This window comes from Chrysoperla carnea, chromosome 4 (genome assembly GCF_905475395.1).
Source record: "Chrysoperla carnea chromosome 4, inChrCarn1.1, whole genome shotgun sequence".
NCBI lineage: Eukaryota > Metazoa > Arthropoda > Insecta > Neuroptera > Chrysopidae > Chrysoperla > Chrysoperla carnea.
In genome coordinates, this window is record NC_058340.1 from 48,354,320 (window position 1) to 48,376,054 (window position 21,735).

At 29.5% G+C, this 21,735-nt stretch overlaps 1 protein-coding gene across 1 annotated transcript in view; it reads right to left on the reverse strand.

Moving 5' to 3' along the window:
• Positions 1-12,092: 12,092 nt before the first annotated feature.
• The window catches only part of LOC123298560 (bumetanide-sensitive sodium-(potassium)-chloride cotransporter), a 33,503-nt gene continuing 23,860 nt past the window's right edge, over positions 12,093-21,735 (reverse strand). The window contains exons 9-17 of the mRNA XM_044880600.1: positions 20,966-21,197; positions 20,038-20,159; positions 19,659-19,794; positions 19,181-19,392; positions 18,863-19,104; positions 16,963-17,183; positions 15,248-15,508; positions 14,653-14,922; positions 12,093-14,433 (exon numbers count right to left, since the gene is read on the reverse strand). Coding sequence (XP_044736535.1) covers positions 14,189-14,433; positions 14,653-14,922; positions 15,248-15,508; positions 16,963-17,183; positions 18,863-19,104; positions 19,181-19,392; positions 19,659-19,794; positions 20,038-20,159; positions 20,966-21,197 — 1,941 coding nt within the window. The 3' untranslated portion in view covers positions 12,093-14,188. The remainder of the gene's footprint in view (positions 14,434-14,652; positions 14,923-15,247; positions 15,509-16,962; positions 17,184-18,862; positions 19,105-19,180; positions 19,393-19,658; positions 19,795-20,037; positions 20,160-20,965; positions 21,198-21,735) is intronic.

Genomic DNA, 21,735 nt, shown 5'->3' on the forward strand with positions numbered 1-21,735 from the left:
AGGTGGTAAAACACATATATGGTATTACAATGGGCTGTATGGCTTAAGTGTGTCCTTCGGGGAAAGCCAATATAACCTAACCTAACATGTTATTGTTTTGGCTACCTCATATCTGGCCGTGAGCAGGAAATTTTGGAATTCCTGACTGTATGTAGACCTCCTTCGAAATTTAATGCAATCAGAGCACCTAAAGCCTCCTCCAAACTATCTAGGCGTAGCTGAAAGTTGGATGAAGAACGAGAATGTGGAGGTGACTCTAGTGCTTTCTCACCTCGCCTTGGCTGACTTAGTTAAAAGAGCGGTTTCCGAACCTAGCGTGAAGGGAAATACGAGGCACCCAGGCTAGTACAGGTGATTTTCTTTTCCGTATTCTCGGATTACTTGAGTAGTTCCATAGCTATTGCGATACTGGACTAGTATGAGAAGATAATTGTACTAGCTATACACATATAGAGCTTTCGCAGCAGCTATTTCCACTTCGATGTCAACCATAACTTCGCATAATTTTGGGCGAGTATATATGGCGAAGATACTCGCCTAGAGTGTGGATGACGGGCAACTTAAAACACAACTAGTCACGCCTTGCAATGCCATAAAATTTAAGACTGAGTACATGGTCATGGTCTTGGTTTATAGAAGTATTATTGAGAATTAGTCTTGAATTTACAAGTCTTTCGATATCTAGTGAATAACGGTTTTGTACTCAGATCAACTTCCTCTTACATAAAAATCTCTTAGATTTTGGGATACCTTATATAGAGGTTCAAAAATGTAAATGTTGTTTGTTTATATTAAGCTAAAAGTGTAAAAAAACAGCGCAAAATGAATTCATTTTACGCTTTCTAACAACATTATCTTTGCAAAAATGTGAATTTAAAAGCCTTAAACAATAATTTTTTTATGAGAGATTGTCCGCTTATAAAATATTCAATAGTAAGCTTTACTGACTTTTAATGATAGCTTATTAAGAATGTATAAAAGAAACATTGAATTTCAAAAATTATAATAATATGGATAAACATTTATTATAAATTTATAAGGCATTTAAAACATTTTTAAGATACTAATAGACAATGTATCCTTATTAAAGGGATTTCCTTTTTCTAACGTAGTAATCTAATTATTACTTTTAAGGTATTTGATACGATATCTTATTAAGGTATTTGATATGATAAGCCAATTATTTACCGAATTAATTACCGTCGTACAGTGCCTGCCTGTCTGCGTGAAATATCATTGTCGTTTGACGTAAAAGCGGTAACCTACCTGTAACCTGTATACCTTAATAAATAACAGATAAGTGACATAACAGTAAGTATCTAAATTCCTTAGACCAGGCCCGTGCGCAGGAATTTCCCAAGGGAGGGGTTCAAACTTTTGCTCACTATATTCGGTCATAAAGTCAATAAAATCAAGAAATTCTTTTTTCGAGTAAGAGAACATTTGATTAGGTGAAAATGTTATATTTAGTCACTGTTTTTCAATAAGTTATTTCTGTGAGGTACAGAAAAAACTTTTCCAAAACTCTATCAAATATCGACCTCTACTTTTGATTTATATTGAGTGAGAGTGTTTCAGACATTGTCGATCTAAGGTATGTTTTGAGACAACGAAAAGTAAAAAAGGAGCGTTCATTCGTCACGGTTGTCACAGGCCAAACTGCCAGAATGCGAAGCATTTAGTACACAAAGTTGAACTTCGTTGACCCAGATGTCACGGGAATCATGGTACAAAATTGAACATTGTAGTTCAAAAAGTCAAGCAAGAGTTTTCATCCAAATTTTTCATTCGATTGGGAAAATAACTTCTGTTCCCATGGGAATATAAGAGCATATTTTATAGGCTTGACTATTGCGTACGCCAGTCAAATTCTACAATCAAATTGCAAAGCGAGATGTAAAGCTGCTTTTCTGGTATTTTATTTGCATACCGTAAGGGAGTGTGAAACTACGTTTTGCAAGCAAAAAGAGGTGTACTACCTGCGCAACCCGTGAAAAACTATGAACTTTTGCATCAGTTGCTATTATGATTTTGAAAGTATATTAAAGAACAATTGAAGTCAACCAACAGCTCCGTTTGTCAAATAGTTTTTGAGATATGATTGAAAAATTTACATGGTTTCGAGAAAAGTTTTCAGTTTTGCTTATGTTAAACCGTTAAAGATTTTTCTTTTGTTTGAAATAATTTTTCGTAAATATCAACTTAATATAATAATAATTAAATATAATATCCTATTGTTTTCTCGTGAGGGGGCAAATTTGGGCAAAACTTTGGTGTCAATTTTCTCCAAAAATATATAAGATACGGAGATGAAAATTTGTAGATAGTTTCAACTAGTGAGACTTATGAAAAATTTTCGGGAAAAAAAAGTTTTTTGAAAATACTTGTTTTTTCAAAATTTTCGTAAACTAGTACAAATGGAGGCCGAATTTTTCGAATTATTTCCTAAGAACCTTTTTTGAATTTTTTTAAAAAATTTTCGTCTTTAGACGTCTATTGTTCAAAATCTGTCAAATAAATTGTACAATTTAAAGTTTCTATACTTCTTTTTTGTTAAAGTCGTCCAATATTTCCACCTAAAAACATTAATACGAGTTTCCTTAGAAACAACACCGACTCTTATCACCCAGTTTCATAGCTTAATAATATTCATAAATGGGTCGTCTCGAATGGATTCCATTAAGAGAAATCCAACTTTGTACATTATTTTGTCTAATGTCTTTTACACAATTCGATAATTATAATAAACTACTATACATTAAACGCGTTAATTTTTTTTAACGGTTTAAATATTCATTCATTGCAACAAAGACATTTTTAAATGTAAAAACAAAATACATATGTATTTAAATAAATTAAGGGCACCAATAATACATATTCTTAAAAACGCTTGTAGTAGTAGCTGCTTATTACTTACTACACTTTATACACTGTATCCACAAATTCGACACCATCGGAATATTTTGAATAAAAAATAGCCATTAAGATAACACCAAAGTATGTTTTTTTTATGCTGAAAATTATAAAGCTCTAATATTTACGTGTTGAGTTCTGAAATAAAACAAGTTCCTGTAGTTTGAAAACAAAAGACAATCGAACAAGAGAAATTTTTTGCCCGATTCGCCCTGTCCATTTTAGGACTGCAACACAAAGTTCTATGTATTTTATCCATTCCCAACCCTTTTTAACAGCCGCTACAAATTAAAGGTGATCTTAATTAGCTCATGTATAGAAAACATGAAAATTATCGAAGTAGCCTAGAATTGCTGTTCGGTAGAATCTCACTAATTCTGAATAGCGGCGCCTAGATCAAGGTCTCAGCCCATTTTCCAAGGTAAATATCGTTCTAATAGTGATGACCCCGTTAATTTCGTTTCACCTAAAATTAATTTACTTGATTATAAACATTTGATCAGCGCAGCGATTATTATAATTCTAAATTAACACATGCAGCTCTAATTATTCATGAATAGCTAATACTATTACTTAATGCTCTCGCTTAGACTCTTAGACTTCGCTTAGATTTTCTCTAAACGCTTAGTTTTCGAAATAAAAATTCTTGAAAAACTAAAAATGCAATATTCGATCTAAGATAACTGTGTTTTTTTTTTAATTTTAATCTGTGAGAGACTCCACTTAGCTAACGCAGCTCCTGCGCTACGAATTTTCAATTACTATACATAATATTTTATATAATATTTTACAATTAACGACATTAGATTAAATATGCATGCACAACATACTGCTTGTGAGAATAATAATTAAAATTCTCTTTTGTAAATATCATAAAGCACATGAAGTTAAGAAAACCTTAGTAACAGGTAACAGCATTGTAAGTTTAGCAAACATTGATCCAGATTTACATGGGGCTTTTATATACTAACTAGCGTTCCCTTTTTCACCACCGTAGAGTGAAGGTAGGAGGGTGAAAATAACTTACGACCTATCTACCTACTGAATGTACAAAAAAAATTTCATTAAATCGGTCAAGCCGTTTTGGAGAAGCTTATACGACTTCGAAATTTCGAAAATTAAGCTGGTTAATTCTATTTCTCGATAAATTTTGTGAAATTCTAGCAGATTTAATCACTTAAATCGGAAAAATCTTATTAACTTCTTGAGAACTACTTAAAGTTAACTTAATGAAACTTTTGAAAAGCATTGTAATTTCTATAAACTAAGTTGAGTGTTTGTCCCCACACGACATTTTATTATACATATATCATTATTTACTGGTAAGTATAGCGAATTAAATGTATAATACATCGTTTAAAGAAATGTTTTATTAACGGGACATTGATGTGGCGGCTGAAGTTCGGTCACTAGATCATCACAAACGACTATGAGGTATACTAGGTAATCAAATATATAGGTAAAGAAACTTCTTGAAGATTCTAAAAGATCAAACAGCGAAAAGCAATTTTAAGGTGACATACTTGTAAATCATAATTCAAAGATTAAAAATTATATTATTTTTTGAAAGGAAAGAAGATTTTAGATACATTCTTTCCACATCTATTTTTGCTCAGTAACTTATCATGTTTATTTCTTCATAAACTCGATTATAAAATCTTCATGTGATGGGACCCTAGAAAATTTGAACGGTTTATTTTAACTCGTTCGATATTAATCTTTCTAAACTCTTTTATTGCAAAACTTCATTTCGACTTATCCTGATCTTGTTTTTTTTTTTTTTTTTTTTTTTGTATTCATTTTGTCCTCAGTAATACCTAATTATTCAAAATTATAAATTTATTGGAAAAATTACTTTCATCCATGATATTAAATAATTGTTATGGGGATTTTATCAGGAACGTGGATAATGAATAAAAAATGTTTTTAGGAATCAATTAGTTAACTGTTACTACAATAATTTCATCTAAAGTTTTATCTAGAGGTATATAAAGAATGTATTTAATTAAATTTTCTTTAAAAGCCAACCTTTATATCAATAAAAAGAGTTATGAATGAAATAATAACTTACAATAAATTTAAAATTATATTTATATTAATAAAAAGGAAAAAATTTTGTGTTCACCAGTCAGCCATATAACCTCTATATAACAACTATAAATGTCCGCTTTAGAATTTATAAATAACTTCGCCCAGGTAAAAATGTTTTTAACAAATATGCAAGTTAAGATTGTACAAATTTGTCGTGATTTTTAATATTATGTGTCATTTTTAATGTACCACTCAACTATTTCTCATACAATATATACATGGTTCACGAAGTGTTGTTTCAAATTCTGTTAATATAGTTACCTCTCTTCAATTACATTATTCTAACTACAGTCGTTTTTATACAACAATAAAATTGATTAACTTTAGGCTATAGAGCCCATTTTGATACCATATATGTGTTTTACCACCTTTCCGCTGATAATTTCATTTATCAGCTCCTCAATTTCAGAGGCTGAATGCACCTCCTTCATGCATATACCATGCACTACACCAGCCCATCACAACGAACCCGAACCCGAACCCGCTACCCTAAACTGAGCTAATAGAGCGACTATATTTTGCTTTTAAGTAAATATAAATACAATTTTTAGTGCAAAAACAATCACATATTTTCTACGACACTGTTTTCTAGACTAAATTGTAAGGATTATATATTGAATGGAATCCGCGGGGTGGTTCGAGGTAAGTTAGAATAAATCAATTTTATGTAAGTATGAATAATCAGAATCGAGAAGATGTACATTTTGCGAGTTGGTTAGAGATAAAGATCACGATGTATGCATATTATAATAGAAAGGAAGGTCCCAGAGGGTCTGGGGGATTTTTTAAGTAAGTTCTATAGTGTTTTAAGAAGCGCAAATGCAAGGAGTAGTATTAACATTTACAAATCATAACAAATATCGATTGAATAGGGCAACAAACAGTTAACTTCCGTGTTTTACATGAAATTGAAGTCTGTATATAGAGGCAAGTAAGTAATCAAGAATTTTATAATGTAAGAAACAAGAAGTATGCATGCATTAAGAGCGCTGTGGTTAATCGACACGGCTGTTAAATATACGTGGTTTTGTTACAGTTAATACACACAGCTTTCACGCCATTTTCAAATACCTGATAATAGTAATTGTATATTATTTTATTTCTATTTATTTATTATAAAATATCTTTTTATCTAAAAAATTTTACCCTTAACTGGCATCGTTGAGACTTATAGGTAATCTAAGGATATCATACTTTTATAGTGAGTGAGTACTGAGCAAGCGTTAACTTTTGATGATTCAAGATTTGGAGTAAAATACCGCGTTGTGTTTTTTTTTCAAACAGCTTCACACGTTATTTTTATAAAACGGTAATCTAAAAAAATAGACTCGGAAAAATAGATCCGGGAAGAATAGACCGAAAATTTTATAGGCCCGGAGTATTGTGGTAATTACAAGGTTGTTGGTTGAGTTTGTAGACTATAGAGGAGTTGATTGGGTTCTGAAGTATTTAGCCCTTGACTTCAAAAATGGGACACTGTTAGCGAAATTTTTATCGGTCCATTTTTTCCGATATAAGTCAAAGCCAAAACAGTAACATCTCTCGACGAGTAACATCTCTCGGGAGAACAATTACGATTATTTTATTTATACTACTGATGACTACATTGCAGTCGAAATACATATTTAGAATACAAAAATTTATCTCATAAACTGAAATTGGTTTTTGAAAATCTTTACTTGTATGCAAGATATGAAAGTTTAAAATTCCTAATTAAACAAAGAAGAAGATACCCACTAGTGACGTCATACGTGGGTATAGCCATAGAGACTACATATAAAACTTTGTTTTGCTAAAGTGAGATGGACAACCTTTGAATGCAAGTCTTTGATTGCTTATATCTTCCTCGTTTTTTAATCAATTTTAATTTTCACTTTCAAATTTTGTCATGGTATCAAATCTAGTTTTATATTTTTATGGGTAATATGGCCAATTCAACATCATGATTATCCCCTATTCTTGGATTGAAAACATTACCTCTATTTTACTGCGTGTTTGGAAGTAAAAAAGAACTTTAAAAAATTTATCTAAATCACATAATTTACTTGCATTTAATAGTTTTGCTACATCGAAGAAGGCAGCTTTGGTAGTTTGGACTATCCGACGTGACAAAAATTACCCATGATGGTACTGTACCATTATATAATCAATGATTATTATTATTAATTCAAAGTATTTATGTAAAATTTTCCAAATAATAATTTTAATTTTATTAATCATCTGTAAAAATGACAATCATTCTTGCTTATCAAATATTATGTAAAATTAATATTTAATATTAAATTAAATAAATTATGTATTGGTATCTATCTAATACTGGCAGAAGTTATGTCTTTTCTAACATTAAACCTTAATACAGGATGAGCCATAAATTTTTGCACTTCTGTAGTCATGCATTTGGTTCAGAATAGATCTCTTTCGTTCTTACCAATTTCACAGAATTAATTATAGTTAATCAATTCTCTAGTGTTTATTAAATAAAGCATGAGTTAAAAATTTCGAAGCAACCAGTAGGACGTGTATCAATCGAAATTCAAAAATAAACAGGGCAGGAAGTTTAATACCGTTTAATACAGAACTTGCATTAATTTTTTTTGATCCCAAATTAATATAGAAATGAAAGAATAATTCATCTAAAGTATATTTCAGTAACTTTTTTTTAAATTTATAATTCCTTTTTATTATTAATCATTAATAAAAAATAGTTATATTTTTGAATAAAAAAAACCGGTAGTAACGTATTTACACCCGTTGAGGCAGTGAGCCCCAATCGGAATTACGCTAAACTCACATTTTTCAACTTGTTTTTATGGAAAATTAAGTTATAAATTATGGAATCCAAAAAAATGGATTATGCAAAAATAGATATAAGTAATACAAATTTAACATTTGTTGTTTGTGTTTTAATTCCAATCAATCATTCAATCATTTTTTATAAAAAATTAATTTTAAAAAATAATAGATAATTATTTATCAAGTCAATTCTGCGCGTCTTTTGTCTAAAGAAAATGCACTTCAAATTTAAATTTTGTATGATTTCACTTGTATAACTTTAGAATCATTAATGGAATTGTTATGTTAAACACAAATTAAATTAAATATGGTGCAACAAAATTCTTTAAAAAATAATCGTTTATGGTGACAAAAAATCTAAATACATATCAATGAAACTAATTTAGTAACAAGTGTGATACACTTTGCAGTAGGATGGAATCATGACATAATCCTTGCTTCAATTTGTATTTCAAAATCCGAATATTTAATAAGGTTAAATTATTTAACACAATTAACAATAGGTATACATGTAATTCGATATTTTTAATTTTTTTTATTTTTTTTATGTTTCGAACAAAAGAGACACATAATATTATTATATTATATTAAAATCACCTTCGGAAATAATAATTTACATCAAAGAGAGGCATCAATAAGAGAAACAGCTTAAAAACTCCCTCGCGTCAAACGGTCAAACTCAAAACTTTTTTAAAGATACGCCCTTTACTCAAATTACGGCAGAATTGTAACATAAATTTTTCATATCGAAATATAAGAGATGATTTAAAGAAAAATAGGAGATAGAAGAAATATAATAACTATTCGTATTCTAATTTGATATTTGAAAACACCTGAATAAACCACAAATTTTAAAATTAAAATAGGAAGTACATAGTATTCTTTACATAAAATTAATTTCCTAATATTAGATTGAAATGAAAGTTGTTAATTATTTAAACAAATATTACTTATTATATGCATTATACATTATTTATTTTATATTATAAAAAATTTGTTAAACTCTTTAATAATATTAATAATAATAATTTGTATCTCTATGTACTGAAGTAATTGAAACGTTTTATCGAACATGAACATATACTTAAACCAAAGAATATTCACAGTAATTCATAATAAAAGTTAATATCAATATTCTATGTAAATTAAATCCCTATATATTATAAAGTTGACTGTAAAGATGTTTGTTTGTTTGTTACGCTTTCACTTAAAAACTACCGAATGGATTTGAATGAAACTGTACAACAATATAGCTCATACATCAGAATAACACATAAGCTATAATTTATAAAGATATATTTAAAAAAAATTAATTTAATCTGAAATTTTACTGTTCCATCTATGATCATAATTTTGAACCATAAATTATAGATTTCTGTAAAAAATTTAAAATAGTAAATATCAAACAGTTCATGGCCATCTTTTCTGATTCAATGAACTCAATGAATTTTATCTGTGTAAAACAATCCCTTCGAGTGTTATGGAAGGGGGATAAGTAAGATCAAGAGACGTGGAGGATATGAAGCGGTGGTTTTTACTTTTAAGTCCAGTGAAGTGGGTGGGTATATATCTCAAAACATATTATTAGAGTAGGAAACTAGATATATTGCGAAGAATCCTAGTGAATTAAAATTAATTGGAAACTAAACGGCAACAATTTTTACTTGTAGTTTTGATATACAATGGCTAGGAAATAGAGATCTATAAAAAAAATTAAGAAAAGTTGAAGCAATGGAAAAAGTTGTTGATGAAGAAAATGAATTTCAATCATTTTTTACTTTTGCCATACAGACAATGTTAGTATTTTGTAAAGACCGCGTCATTTAAATTTGATCCAGCGGGTTTTGTGAATCATTATACTTACGTAATCAACGAGGGTCGCGAAAACCCTTAACGTCTGTTTCATCAAGTCAGGAGCTACCACACTTTCATTAACTCATAAGTAGGTTTTTATCAACTTATGAAGTGTCTTGGAGCACCTTGTCATGTGCTCAAATTTTTCATGTAAAATTTTATAAAAATAATTTTGTTTTTAACATAGTACTAACATGGTAAAAATATTGAAAGTTGAAATTTATCAATTTAATAGCATCAAAAACAATTATATGTAACGCCCAGCTATTAATTATTCCTTTGAGAAATACTTTATCAACATATGATGATGAATAAAACAAATAATAATTTAATGAATAAAAATAATATTTTTGAAAATTTTATTATTAGTCCAGAATATAATGGCATGATATGTGTCTATAATGAAAATTATCTTTGCATGATTTTAACTTCTGTTCCCGTTTTTTTTAACAGTTTCCCCAAGTTTCCAAAGAATTTTTGCCAAACTATAAAAGATAAAAGGTTCCAAATTGGTTCGAAGCTTCGAAAAGTAGATTTATCGATCGTAACATCATGATTGATTCAAGTGGATAAAAAGAGACGTTAAAATTTTTTGGACCACAAAAATTGTGTTTCAACATTCCTTTTAAGCCCTTAAACCAAATTTTTTTTAAATTTGTCTATGGCAAAAAAAAGCAAAATAAGAAAATTTGTCGAGAAATGTTTGATATGCCAAATTTAACTAAAATCTTTAATAAAAAAATTTCGATTTATAATTTTAATTTTTAATTTCATTTTTCGGATCGATTCGAATAAAGAAACTTTTTGGACATTCTACCTCTTAGACTAACAATAAGCATATTTTTGTAATAAAATTAATATATCATATCTCATATGTAAATTTTAACTATTTTGATATTAAAATATTTTAATGATGCTTCAGATTAGTGACGTCGCCAAAATTCCAATCCGAAGTGTCAATAAGCGAGTTTTTGGCCCTAAAAATTATTTTATAACAGATTGTTTACAGATGGTATTTTGAATTTCCATCGTTATTTTATATTATTCCATAGCAATCGTTTGTTTTCCAGGGATCTTACTATTTATAAAAATGTTGCTTCATTGTGCTCATGGGCATACCGAGAACCGAGCATATCAGCTAGCAGCTGCCTAGCTCTCTGGACCTAGACTTATCATTGATTTAGTTGGCAAAGTTTGTGCTTATGCTAAAATACTGTTGAATTAATGAATATTTTCAGCCCAAAATATCTGATTTGCCCATTTTTAAATAAAAAATTCTTGTTTTGCTTCTCCTCTTGGTAATTCGAACAGTTGTATACGGTTTATATATGAAATATGCATGTTTTGATTTTATCTTATATCAATTAAAATGCATGTAGGAATTTAATAAGTATGCTTTCTATTAAAATACTAAATAACGATTAAATAGATCGCAAATAAAAAAATAATTTCCTTTAGTAATCATGTGATTATCATGTTAACAAATATAGAATTTATATAATTTATAAAAAGTGATATGTTGCAGCAAGTAGATTAATCAATGAAAATACCACTTACTGAAATAATTGGTTAAAACCTTCTTATATATTTGAATCTTAATCAAAAATGGTCGTAACGAAAAAAAACCGAATCGTATTATCAAGAAAAATATACAAGTAGTGGAGAGCCGTAAGATTTATACCTCAAATAAAAGAAAATTGGGGACTCCGAGAGAAAGAATCCAAATTTATAGGGGGACTCCTGGAGAGTATATTCGCCCTCCGCTAATGAAAATGCAAATTTTTTTATACTTGCATATTGTTATTTTTACTCCTTTTCTTTTAACTCGAAGTGTCTGCTTGTCTGCTGAAAAATTTTGAATCGATTTTTAACCCTTTTCCCGAAATCCAATCAAGCTAAAATTTTGCAAGTAGACTCGTGGTGACGATACAAATTTTAACAAAGAAAGGAAGTATAATAAAAATTTGTTTTTATGGGTTTATAAAAACATGTTAAAAAAGGGTCATAGGCGAAAAAATTTAGGAAACAGATTTGGCTTTCGATAAATGCATATATTTAAAAAAAAAATTATCTTACTTATTTGTATTCAAAATAAATTATACCATGTGTCCTATTTTTAACAATCCAGTTGATCAAAAAGACGCAAGTACAAATTGTTTTATTAGGAGGATCATAAAGTTTACGAACAAATGTTTCCAAACTTGTATGCTATTTTATAAAGAATATTTTTCTAAGTAAAGTTTTACCGTTCTTCTTGCAAGCGAAATAGAACAATTCTTGTATATTTGGGACATTTTTTCAAAAAACCATTCTGGATTGTTTAAAATAAGACATATATGGTAAATTACTATTTATTTCATATTTTTCAAATATTTTAATTGTTCTATACTTAATTAATTGTCTAATAATATACAAATTTAAATTACAAAAATAAAGCGAAACATAAAGTTTTTACTAATAAAAATGTTTAGATTTCATAATTGTCTTTACAATATGCAAAATTTTTCAGCTAAGTTTTTAATTGACTAAAAGCCTTTACATACAATACGTCACAAATGGACGGAGAGTTATCAATAATATTTATGATTATTAGAATTAATTTACATATTACATATAGTTATAAATGCATGGTGTATTTTATACTGTTCTCACCAGCACAATATCGCGGCAGACCAGTACAAGATGGTGTCAGATTCATGACGTCATTACTACTGGCCAGTATACTGATGTATGTTTCGGAAATTTTCCAATAAGTATGTGGTATATGGAAATCATGCCTCTCTCTCTCAAAAGCTTTGCTAGTTGAATATTAAACTAAATAGATGTGCAAAATATTTATTACTCGAAGAGTGAGGCAGACAAGTTTCTCTAAGTGACTTTCTATACTGAGCAAAAAGCCGCACCACAACCTCTTCAGTAATTTTTATGCAAGGCGCACACAGACACTAAGCGGGTGACGATTTCACTTAGATGAGGAATTTGTTGAAATTATTTGCTGAAAGACGAGTACTAGCTCTATTATTGTAGTTAGGCATGCGATTTTACCAGTAAAATATATATTTTACTTAATTTACCAATAACCTTTTGGTAAATTACCGGAAAATTAACCAAATAAGTTTTTAATGCCATCTAGCATATCTACAACATATAACCGGAGCTATTAAGCATAACGCGGGATATGCAAATATTAAATGAAATGAAATGGTTCTTTTAAAAAAAATACTCTCTGTTTTAAAAATATTTAGTTAATTATTATTCAGAAATTTATTTGACCGGTTAATAAACCAAATAACTTACTTAATTTTAGTTCCTACTTGTGTCTGTTCACTTATCAGCCTACTAATTTATTCAGATTTACATTAAATAACTTAATTACACTAGGTTCCTTAATTATTTTTTTAAAATTCGCTAATAAAAATAATACATTTATAAAATTTTCATTAAAATCTGCTCTAAAATCTTAAAAATTTATGACAATGATAAAATACTAAAAAATGATTTGAGATTCTATCATTAATTAAGCAAAATATAAACTCACTTGACTTAATGGAGATTGTTCCACTCCTTTAGGATACTTATTTAAGGCCAGGACACATAAAAAGGAGTAAGAAAATTAACCAATCACAGGCAAGTATTCCATTTTTTATGTCTTAAGCTTTAGTGCAAGTCGAGATCTTCTTTTTCGATTCTGTATTGCAATATATGAGGGATTATGAAAGATACATGACGCCACCAAATATTGTGATCGATTTTACACATTTATTGGTTTCTCGCATATCTCCCTATCCATATTGAGATAAAATTAAATAAATAAATCTGCAATTTCCACAGGCGCACAAATTTACAAAATTAGTATTTTAGAAACAAAAAAAATGCTTTTAAATTTTTTGTCATTTTAATTCCAAACTCAAAAAGTGTACGAGATATGATATATCAAATAACACACCAGAAAATTTATAAAGTCTACTTTATTACCTTGGATATAATATTATTAGATCGCACTTGTTTACAACTTCCAGGCAATGTGAATCTATAATAGAAATTTACGATAAGCCATGACAATAATATTGGATAGCGATATGCATTTTTAAATGCTTCAAAGTTAAACGATCGTAAGTCATGAAATAAACTGAGTCCGAAACGTTTTAGGCCATTTCGGCGGGCCCCATTTGTTCAAATTGGAAGATGGAATACTTGAAATTGATTAGCTGATTCATTTCGTCTTAGAATTTTGTACCTATGTTGGTCTTTGGAGAATTTTTATTTTTTCTATATCCCTTAAAATATAAACTGAAGTAAAATTTTAAATATTTATTGTTTTTGTACAGTTTTATGAATTCGTATGAACTAAATTTAAAATTTGAATAAAATGATTACAAAAGACACTTACTAAAAAGCACAACCTCACAATATAAATACATTTAAAAATTGAGTTGGAAGCAACCGTTTTAATACCAAAGAAAAAAACATAACTTATCAAATGAAAGAAATGTCTAAATTACTTATTTTAATAAACGTAATGAGAATATTTAAATTTCTATGAATAGAATGTTAATACGGACGTATGATTCCCTCGTACTAGTAAAAATGGTGGCATATCTCTTGTAAGGACTTCTAACCAAGCTAAATATAAAGGAGCGGACACGATATTCTTCCTTGGCATTGGCAGCGTCATTACAACTAAACCAGCATCTTGTGAATGTTGTAACAGTAATTCACGTAATCGTAAATGACGATTTGTCTTATCCTTCATTGCAATCAAATCGGCTTCTGATATTGGCGCTGTAAAAATAAAAAGTAAATATATATTGAAAAATAAGCTTAATTCATTTTTAATAAATTAGCACATTTCCTATTTCTTCATTTACATGCAACGAACATCAAACGATTGGAAATAAATAATTTCAGATTTTTGCTTAACAACCTTGGGTTGTTTTCAGTATTTTCAGATAATTTGTTAACATAATTTCATGAATAAAAATTTAAGAAAAAAGAAATTACCACTATCAGGATCCCCATCAACCAATGGTACTCGAAAATCTGTCACCAATGTCTCAAAGAATGCTCGGGTATTATCATGCGGTTTTCGTGTTATATCTGGTATAATTAGCAAATCAGAATAATCGATACGAAATTTAGCAAGTAATGAAGCCATATTTCTTTGCTCACATTCCAATTCTGATTGTTTATTTGCTAACGCAAAAACACGCAATCTACAACCAGACCATGTATGTCTTGTGCTGATAATATACGGAAGAAGTAATGTTAAACCTATAAAATATTTGAATTTTGTAAATAAATTTGATAAATAGTAATAAAATTGATATAGCTCAGTCTGTAGAAATTCATTCCATTGATTGAAAATTGAGAAAAGTCATTAATACAACTTAAAATTTTTTTTTATGAAATAAGAGTCCTCTTCAATATTTCAACTCTTCTTCAGGTCTATTAGCCTTTTATATTTTAGTCCCTTGTTCTTTCGTGTTTTTGTTCAGCTTGGTATGATGTTTAATTTATCAACTAAAAAATCTGTATTAATGATCTTTATGGATTGATATTCCACAGACTGGGTTAATGATAAATTAAGAATACAAACCGCCATCATCATAAAGCCACCACACGTCAATAGTTGTTTTCTTTTGTTTCCGTTGAAATTGGCACAAGTTATTGATTATATCTTTTGGAAGTTCAGTTCCACCTGGTCCCTTATATTCATCTTTATTTGAATCCTTCGATGTTTCTGTAGTTTTTGATATATTAACTGTTTCGTCTTCTGGGTTTGGACATACACTCACATTGTTTCTTAGTCGATTTGAAGTTGGTGTCACAGGCATTGATATGTCACTTGAACTGCTTGCTAAAAATTAAAATTGGTTCTTTATTAGTATTAATGTGTATCTATTATTATATTCCTGAAAATTGTAAAAAGTCTAAGTTTTACTTGATTTATTTTATTAGCACCACAGTTAATCTCCACTTATTATTAGTCTTTTGTAGTTTGATATTCAAACTCCTACCAATCTACACACAAGTTTAGTGAAATATTACATGACATTCCTAAGTATAATATCTTATAAAGCAGACAAAAATACCACATCTATTTAAAAATGAATTTGTTACTACCCATTTTATTACAACATACCGAAATGTGTGCATGGGAGGTTGGGGGCCACCCCCTTATCGAGAATCTCTCCACATAAATTTGAATTAAAAATAAAGTCCTATAAATGCAGCTATTTATGAAACGCATTTCTACTAAGTCAGTACTTCTAAAAAAAAAAAGGAACTTGACGAGGCTACCGAACTGGCTGATACTACGAAACAGATTTGGATTGAAAGAAGAGCGAACGCTGGAGAAGAGTTCAGAAAAATTTTCAAAACCGTGAGTGAAATCTGCGATGAATACGACATGGAATTACGGGAGCCATAGCTCTCGTTAAAGTAAACTCAACGCTGGAATGGATAATATAGACAGATTCAGGTAAGTATTATTTCCGGATCACAATCTGCATACCGTACATCGATTGTTTCTCATACATTTACAGATTTGATTTTTGAATCATCGTAATATTCAAAATTTGCTTGTATTTTGTCCAACAAAATGCAAAATTTTGATGGAGACTGTTTTGATGGAGACGCGCATAACTTTGGCGAAAACTCTCGATTTAGCCTCGCTCAATATACATCGCGGTGTATAGTTCGATGCGAGTTTAAGAAAAGTTTTTTCCTTTACTTCGAGAAATTACCTTCTTGAAAATAATGGCTGATTATCACATTTTCACCTAATAAAATGTTCATTTACTCGAATAAAGAGTTTCTTGTTTTTATTGACTATGATCTAACATGATGAACTAAATTTTTAACAGACCCCCTCCACCGTTCAATGATTCCTGCACATGAATCTGCTTCCTTCTGAAAATATCATAATCGAATTGCGAAAAAGGAACAGTTCTAAATATCATGGAAGTGTAAAGGAGGATTAGTCTATTCAAAATTCAAAAGAATGCACGTAGAATATTTCGAAAATTTGTTTTCTTTATGAACGAAAACATTATACAAAAATGAAGTATAGTAAGAAAAAGTAAAGTACACATAACTAACCAAGAATCAACTTCCAAATTTAAAACAAAAATTATGTTCTACATAATCTTACAAAATTACACATAATACATTCTTATTACCAAACTCACCAAATTTCCATAAACTGTGCTTTAACTCTGGAAAATGGGAATATGCGTACATTCACAATACTCAATCCAAAAAGAAATAAAACAATAAATGTATATATATAGATAAATAAAGTTAATTTACCTTGTGAAATTTGTCCAAAATTGTTATCTTTTATTAATGATTCTGTGCTATTTCTTCGTGAACGTAAAGATTGATCAACATTTGTTTGTGTTTGTGCAGCACCACCGCCAAGTAATGATGTATTACCAAATTCATCAAGTCCAACACCCAATACTCGACTGTAATCTAATCCGTCTTGTAATCGTAGAATACACACAGCTAAATGCATATCTAACGCTTTGCTGAAATAAATGAATTTTATTTAAATAAAAATAAAAATTTGGTTTATAACTTCGTTTTGATGATAAGATTTAAAAAATCCAATAATTACAAAATTTGTTGTAATCAATAATTTTTCAATTCATAATAATAATTTGTGCCAAATTTTATTTGTATATTTTGTAAAGAAGACTTGGGGAATTTAGAGAATAATGATTAATGTTATCAAGTGGTCATAATATCGGATCAATTCTCTGCAGCGTTTTTTCAGACCGATTGCTTAAATATGATATACCCATTTGAAAACGCAGCACTCTCGAAAAAAGTCGCATACAGAAGTTTGGTAGACTCGCCAAAAAAAAGCCACTTACAAAGTTTCAAGTATGTATTAATCATTTAACAAGGAATCATTTCTCCCCCACAAAAAACTGTGACCCTCGTTACTATAACACATTTAGTGAAGACATTACAAATAAATTTTTATAGCAACAAAGCTAGTAGACATATTTATGCCGGTATATATTTTAGTTTATTGCAATTTGTTCAAGGTGTGACGTTTCATAAAGAGGTAAATTATTGTCACTAAAGTCGCTATACACACCTAATATTCAAAATTATTTAATTTATAGCCTAAATGATTTAATTTCAGTATTATTTCTATAAATTATTATTATTATACTTATAGCGAAATGAAAGTTAATTAAAACTGTTGTATTTAAAATTAGTTAATTATGTAAAATATTGATTTTGTAGTAAAATTTAATTAATTAATTGATTATGTAGTTTATATAGTTTATCAACCTGGTATGAAGCTGTCAGATTATTTAAAGGTATTTAAAAAGGTGATGGAAGCGGATTTAATAAAAAATAATTGTATACGTAATAGTAGATGGAGGCCCTACTGCTGTAAAGACAGCATTAAGGATACTGCTGCATATATATGTTTAGCTGAATTCCCCAAGCTTTTACGGTCCTTTGTCCAAATGAAACTTTATTTTATATCTTTTAGTACAATAAAAGCTGGTGGTCAGAAGCAGATGTGATAGATTTTTAGTTACAATTTATATCAATTGTAATAAAAAGTACAAAACGAAATACGGTAAACGAAAAAGGATGTTTAACCAAAAGAATGGAAGTATTCAGAGGCGGATTAAGAAATTTTATGCCCGTAGGCAGTTTTAAAAATTAGCGCCCCCGTAATAAAATTCTATCAATTAAGACCTTCTTTAGTTCCTTAGTTTCAAGTTCTTTATTTCTAAGAACCTATAAAATCGCGTAGGTTGTTCGAGGCAGTGTTCTGGCTCGAGCTATCGTTGTTAAATAATAACGAAAATAGATACATTTATCAAAAAAACATTTTTCTAAATTACCAGAATACATCGTTGCTAACATATATGCTCTATTTTGAACTTCTTCAATGTTCAAATTGATAAAATTGCTTAAAAACGAAAATTTACTTTAAAAATTGATGTACGCTTCTAGTCTCTTTTGAAGTTCAACCACAAGTTGATTCTGTCTATAATTATTTGATATACTGTCACTCTGAATGTTCCCTTTTGACAAAAGCTGACCACACCCATGTACCTTATCATTCGATACTATATGCACAGTGCAAAGAAATATTAATCTAGATTGAATTATCAGATTTTAAATAACCACCAAAACGAAAAATAAAATTTAAAAAAAAAAAGATTAAACATACTGCATTACTTCAAAATACATATTTAAATCAACTAATGGACATTTCCTCCAATTTGATTTGTAGCCCATTAATAAAATATTTGGTCTCAATTTACCAACCCCTGAAGCTTGCATTAAAGCTTTAGCTCCTTCTTCAAATGATGAATCATCCACAAACGTATAAAATGCTTTTATCTTGTGTGATTTTAACCAACCATTTCCTTTATGGTTGAGAATATTTCGTACACGATTTGATATACATTCCTAAAAACAACAAATTTATGAATAGTTTAATAAACATTTAGTTATTTTATTCTTCAGTCACATGATCAAAACGTACCTTAGATATATGGCCACATACGAGCATAGATAAATTTTTAGTTAACAAATGCGCAAAGTCGACTAGGGGTGGTCGGGTACCAGGTAAGCCAGTTAAAACAAGAATTTGTGGACGGTAATTTTTTACATGCTCTTCAACACTATTCAGTTGATGGACGGCATTTAATGCATTTTTATATGTTTGTGCTTGTGTTGTAGATCCCCAGTTCACAGCTAGTGAAAAATAAAATTAAGTTACAAAACTTATCACAGGTATCATAAGTAAGTTCTGAATTCTTCTTTTTAATTTTAAGTTCTGAATTTTTCTTTAATGATTATCATCAATTGTTGATTTAAATCATGGAAAATAAGGCAGCCTTTGGCTTGGCCTTGTCCATTCGTATTAGTAGAAGTATTATTTAAAGCATGACTTGTGAGAAAAAGTTGTTATATTCTGCTTGAAACTAAATAAATATACGTTTAATTTAAAAATAAATTACCTGGTTTTCTGTATTGAACTATTAAATATAACGCCATTACTACTGACAAAGTTAATAAAGCTGTTATCCATGATATTAAAAACATGACAAGGACACATAGAATAGAGCCCACTAAACTTAACCACATGCTATAATACTGAAAAAAAAAATCAGTTTATATTATTCGTCGTAAAATTTCAAATATTTGACTTAAAAGTCAATCAATGTTAATATGTTTTTATTTATGTTCAATTTGTTCGTTATGCAGGTAGCGTTATATAGCGTCAGTGTCAAGGTGGGATTTAATTTATGCTCAATTTGGGCGTCAAACTGGCAGGAATTCAAACTATATTAAATAAACAAATATATCTATGAAAAAATTTTAAATTCAATTAAATACCTTGAATGTAGGTCGCCATCCAACAGGCTTTGCAAGTGATGCATGAAATGTTGAAAAATTAATTAAAGTATAAGCAGCTAAGAAGAAATTTGATATCAAAGGTGCAATCAAGTTTAATTCCCCTATAACAAATATTTGTACAAAATTAATAAAAGCATATAGGAAAATGTTTATTATGACTTCATATGGCTCAGCATTTTAAGTATGATTCCTATGATGCGGTTGACGCAAACGGCTGATGCGCACTTGACTGTTTCTTCTGAAGGGTCAGTTTTATGCGGTCCTTTAATAAAATGAGTAACCACGATATTCTACTACGTCTATTAATGCTTGAAGAAATTGAAGAAGGAAAGATGAAAATTTCTTTCCAAAACTTATCGATGAATGACAAAAAATTCTGGGAATTTCTTAGGCTATAACCATCGCTCAATTTACTTATGTTTTGGATCTTATAAAGGATTTTATTTGAACAGATCCTTTACACAGATATCAGTACCCAACCACCCCCTGAAGAAAAACTGGGTGTAACTTTACGGTAAACTTGATTCTTGTACAGTCTATTACTCACATTGTAAATACAAGGAAATTTAGACAAATTTTCCACTAATTTATCATCATCATCACTTGAAAACACAATTTTGGAAGTTATATTTGACAACTAATCAGTTAATTGTTTTGGTGTTGTATTAACAAAGTGTTGCATAAATGTTTTTGTGTGGTTGAGTCTGAGTACTGTTCAAAGAGAGGTATAGCCGCACGGCTCCTTCCAGCTTCCAGCTTCTGAGACAATGCTTGTATTATTAGATTTCATAGTAGCAGTATAATGCTTCAGACGTTCGCATCAGCCGCAGCATAGGAATCACACCTTAAATTGCCATTGCCACTTATGTCATTATAAACAAATATTGTAGTTATAATGTATACAAACCAATTAAAATAAAACCAATTGCAATAAAAAATGTTAAAATATAACCACGAACTGGTTCATTATTGCTTCCGTAACCTTTGGCGAACCATTCAATTTTCGGATACAATTTATCACGACACAATGCTTGAAATACTTTTGGGGCTGATACTAATGACGCCAGTGCCGATGAAAGTGTAGCAGCAAAACATCCTGCATAAATGATGGGTCCTACAATCGATACTAATTCGATTACCTAAAAAAAAGTTCATTGTTTAAGTAATCGTATATCACATTATGTTTGGTAATTTACTTATAGATTTAAAAAAAGGCTTAAAAATTGACTTCCAAAAACAATAATTACGTAAAAAGATGGTGAGTCACATATGGCCTAGCGTTTTACTTAATGTAATTCAAGAGCTGGTGACATATTTAGAGCACGGATTTGATCCATTTAGTTATATAGCTTTAAAAGCGTAAAAGTATCGTCCATGATAGTTTTATAGGGAATGATTAGTCTCGCTCTCGATGAAAAATATTATTGACCCAGCATGAAATAACAATTATAGTTTAGTATCAATAATAAGCGTAATTTATGAACCAAGAACCGCAGATCATTTGAGTGGTGGGACAACCAGGCAACCCCAATAATGTTGTTAAAAATAATAATATAAATATTTTTGCCCCACGGGCGAAATAGCCGATTTTGTATACAGCGTGTTTTATGCTTAACAAGACCATTGTTTTTCAAATACCTTGTAATTTGGCACAGAACAATAACATCGTGAATAATT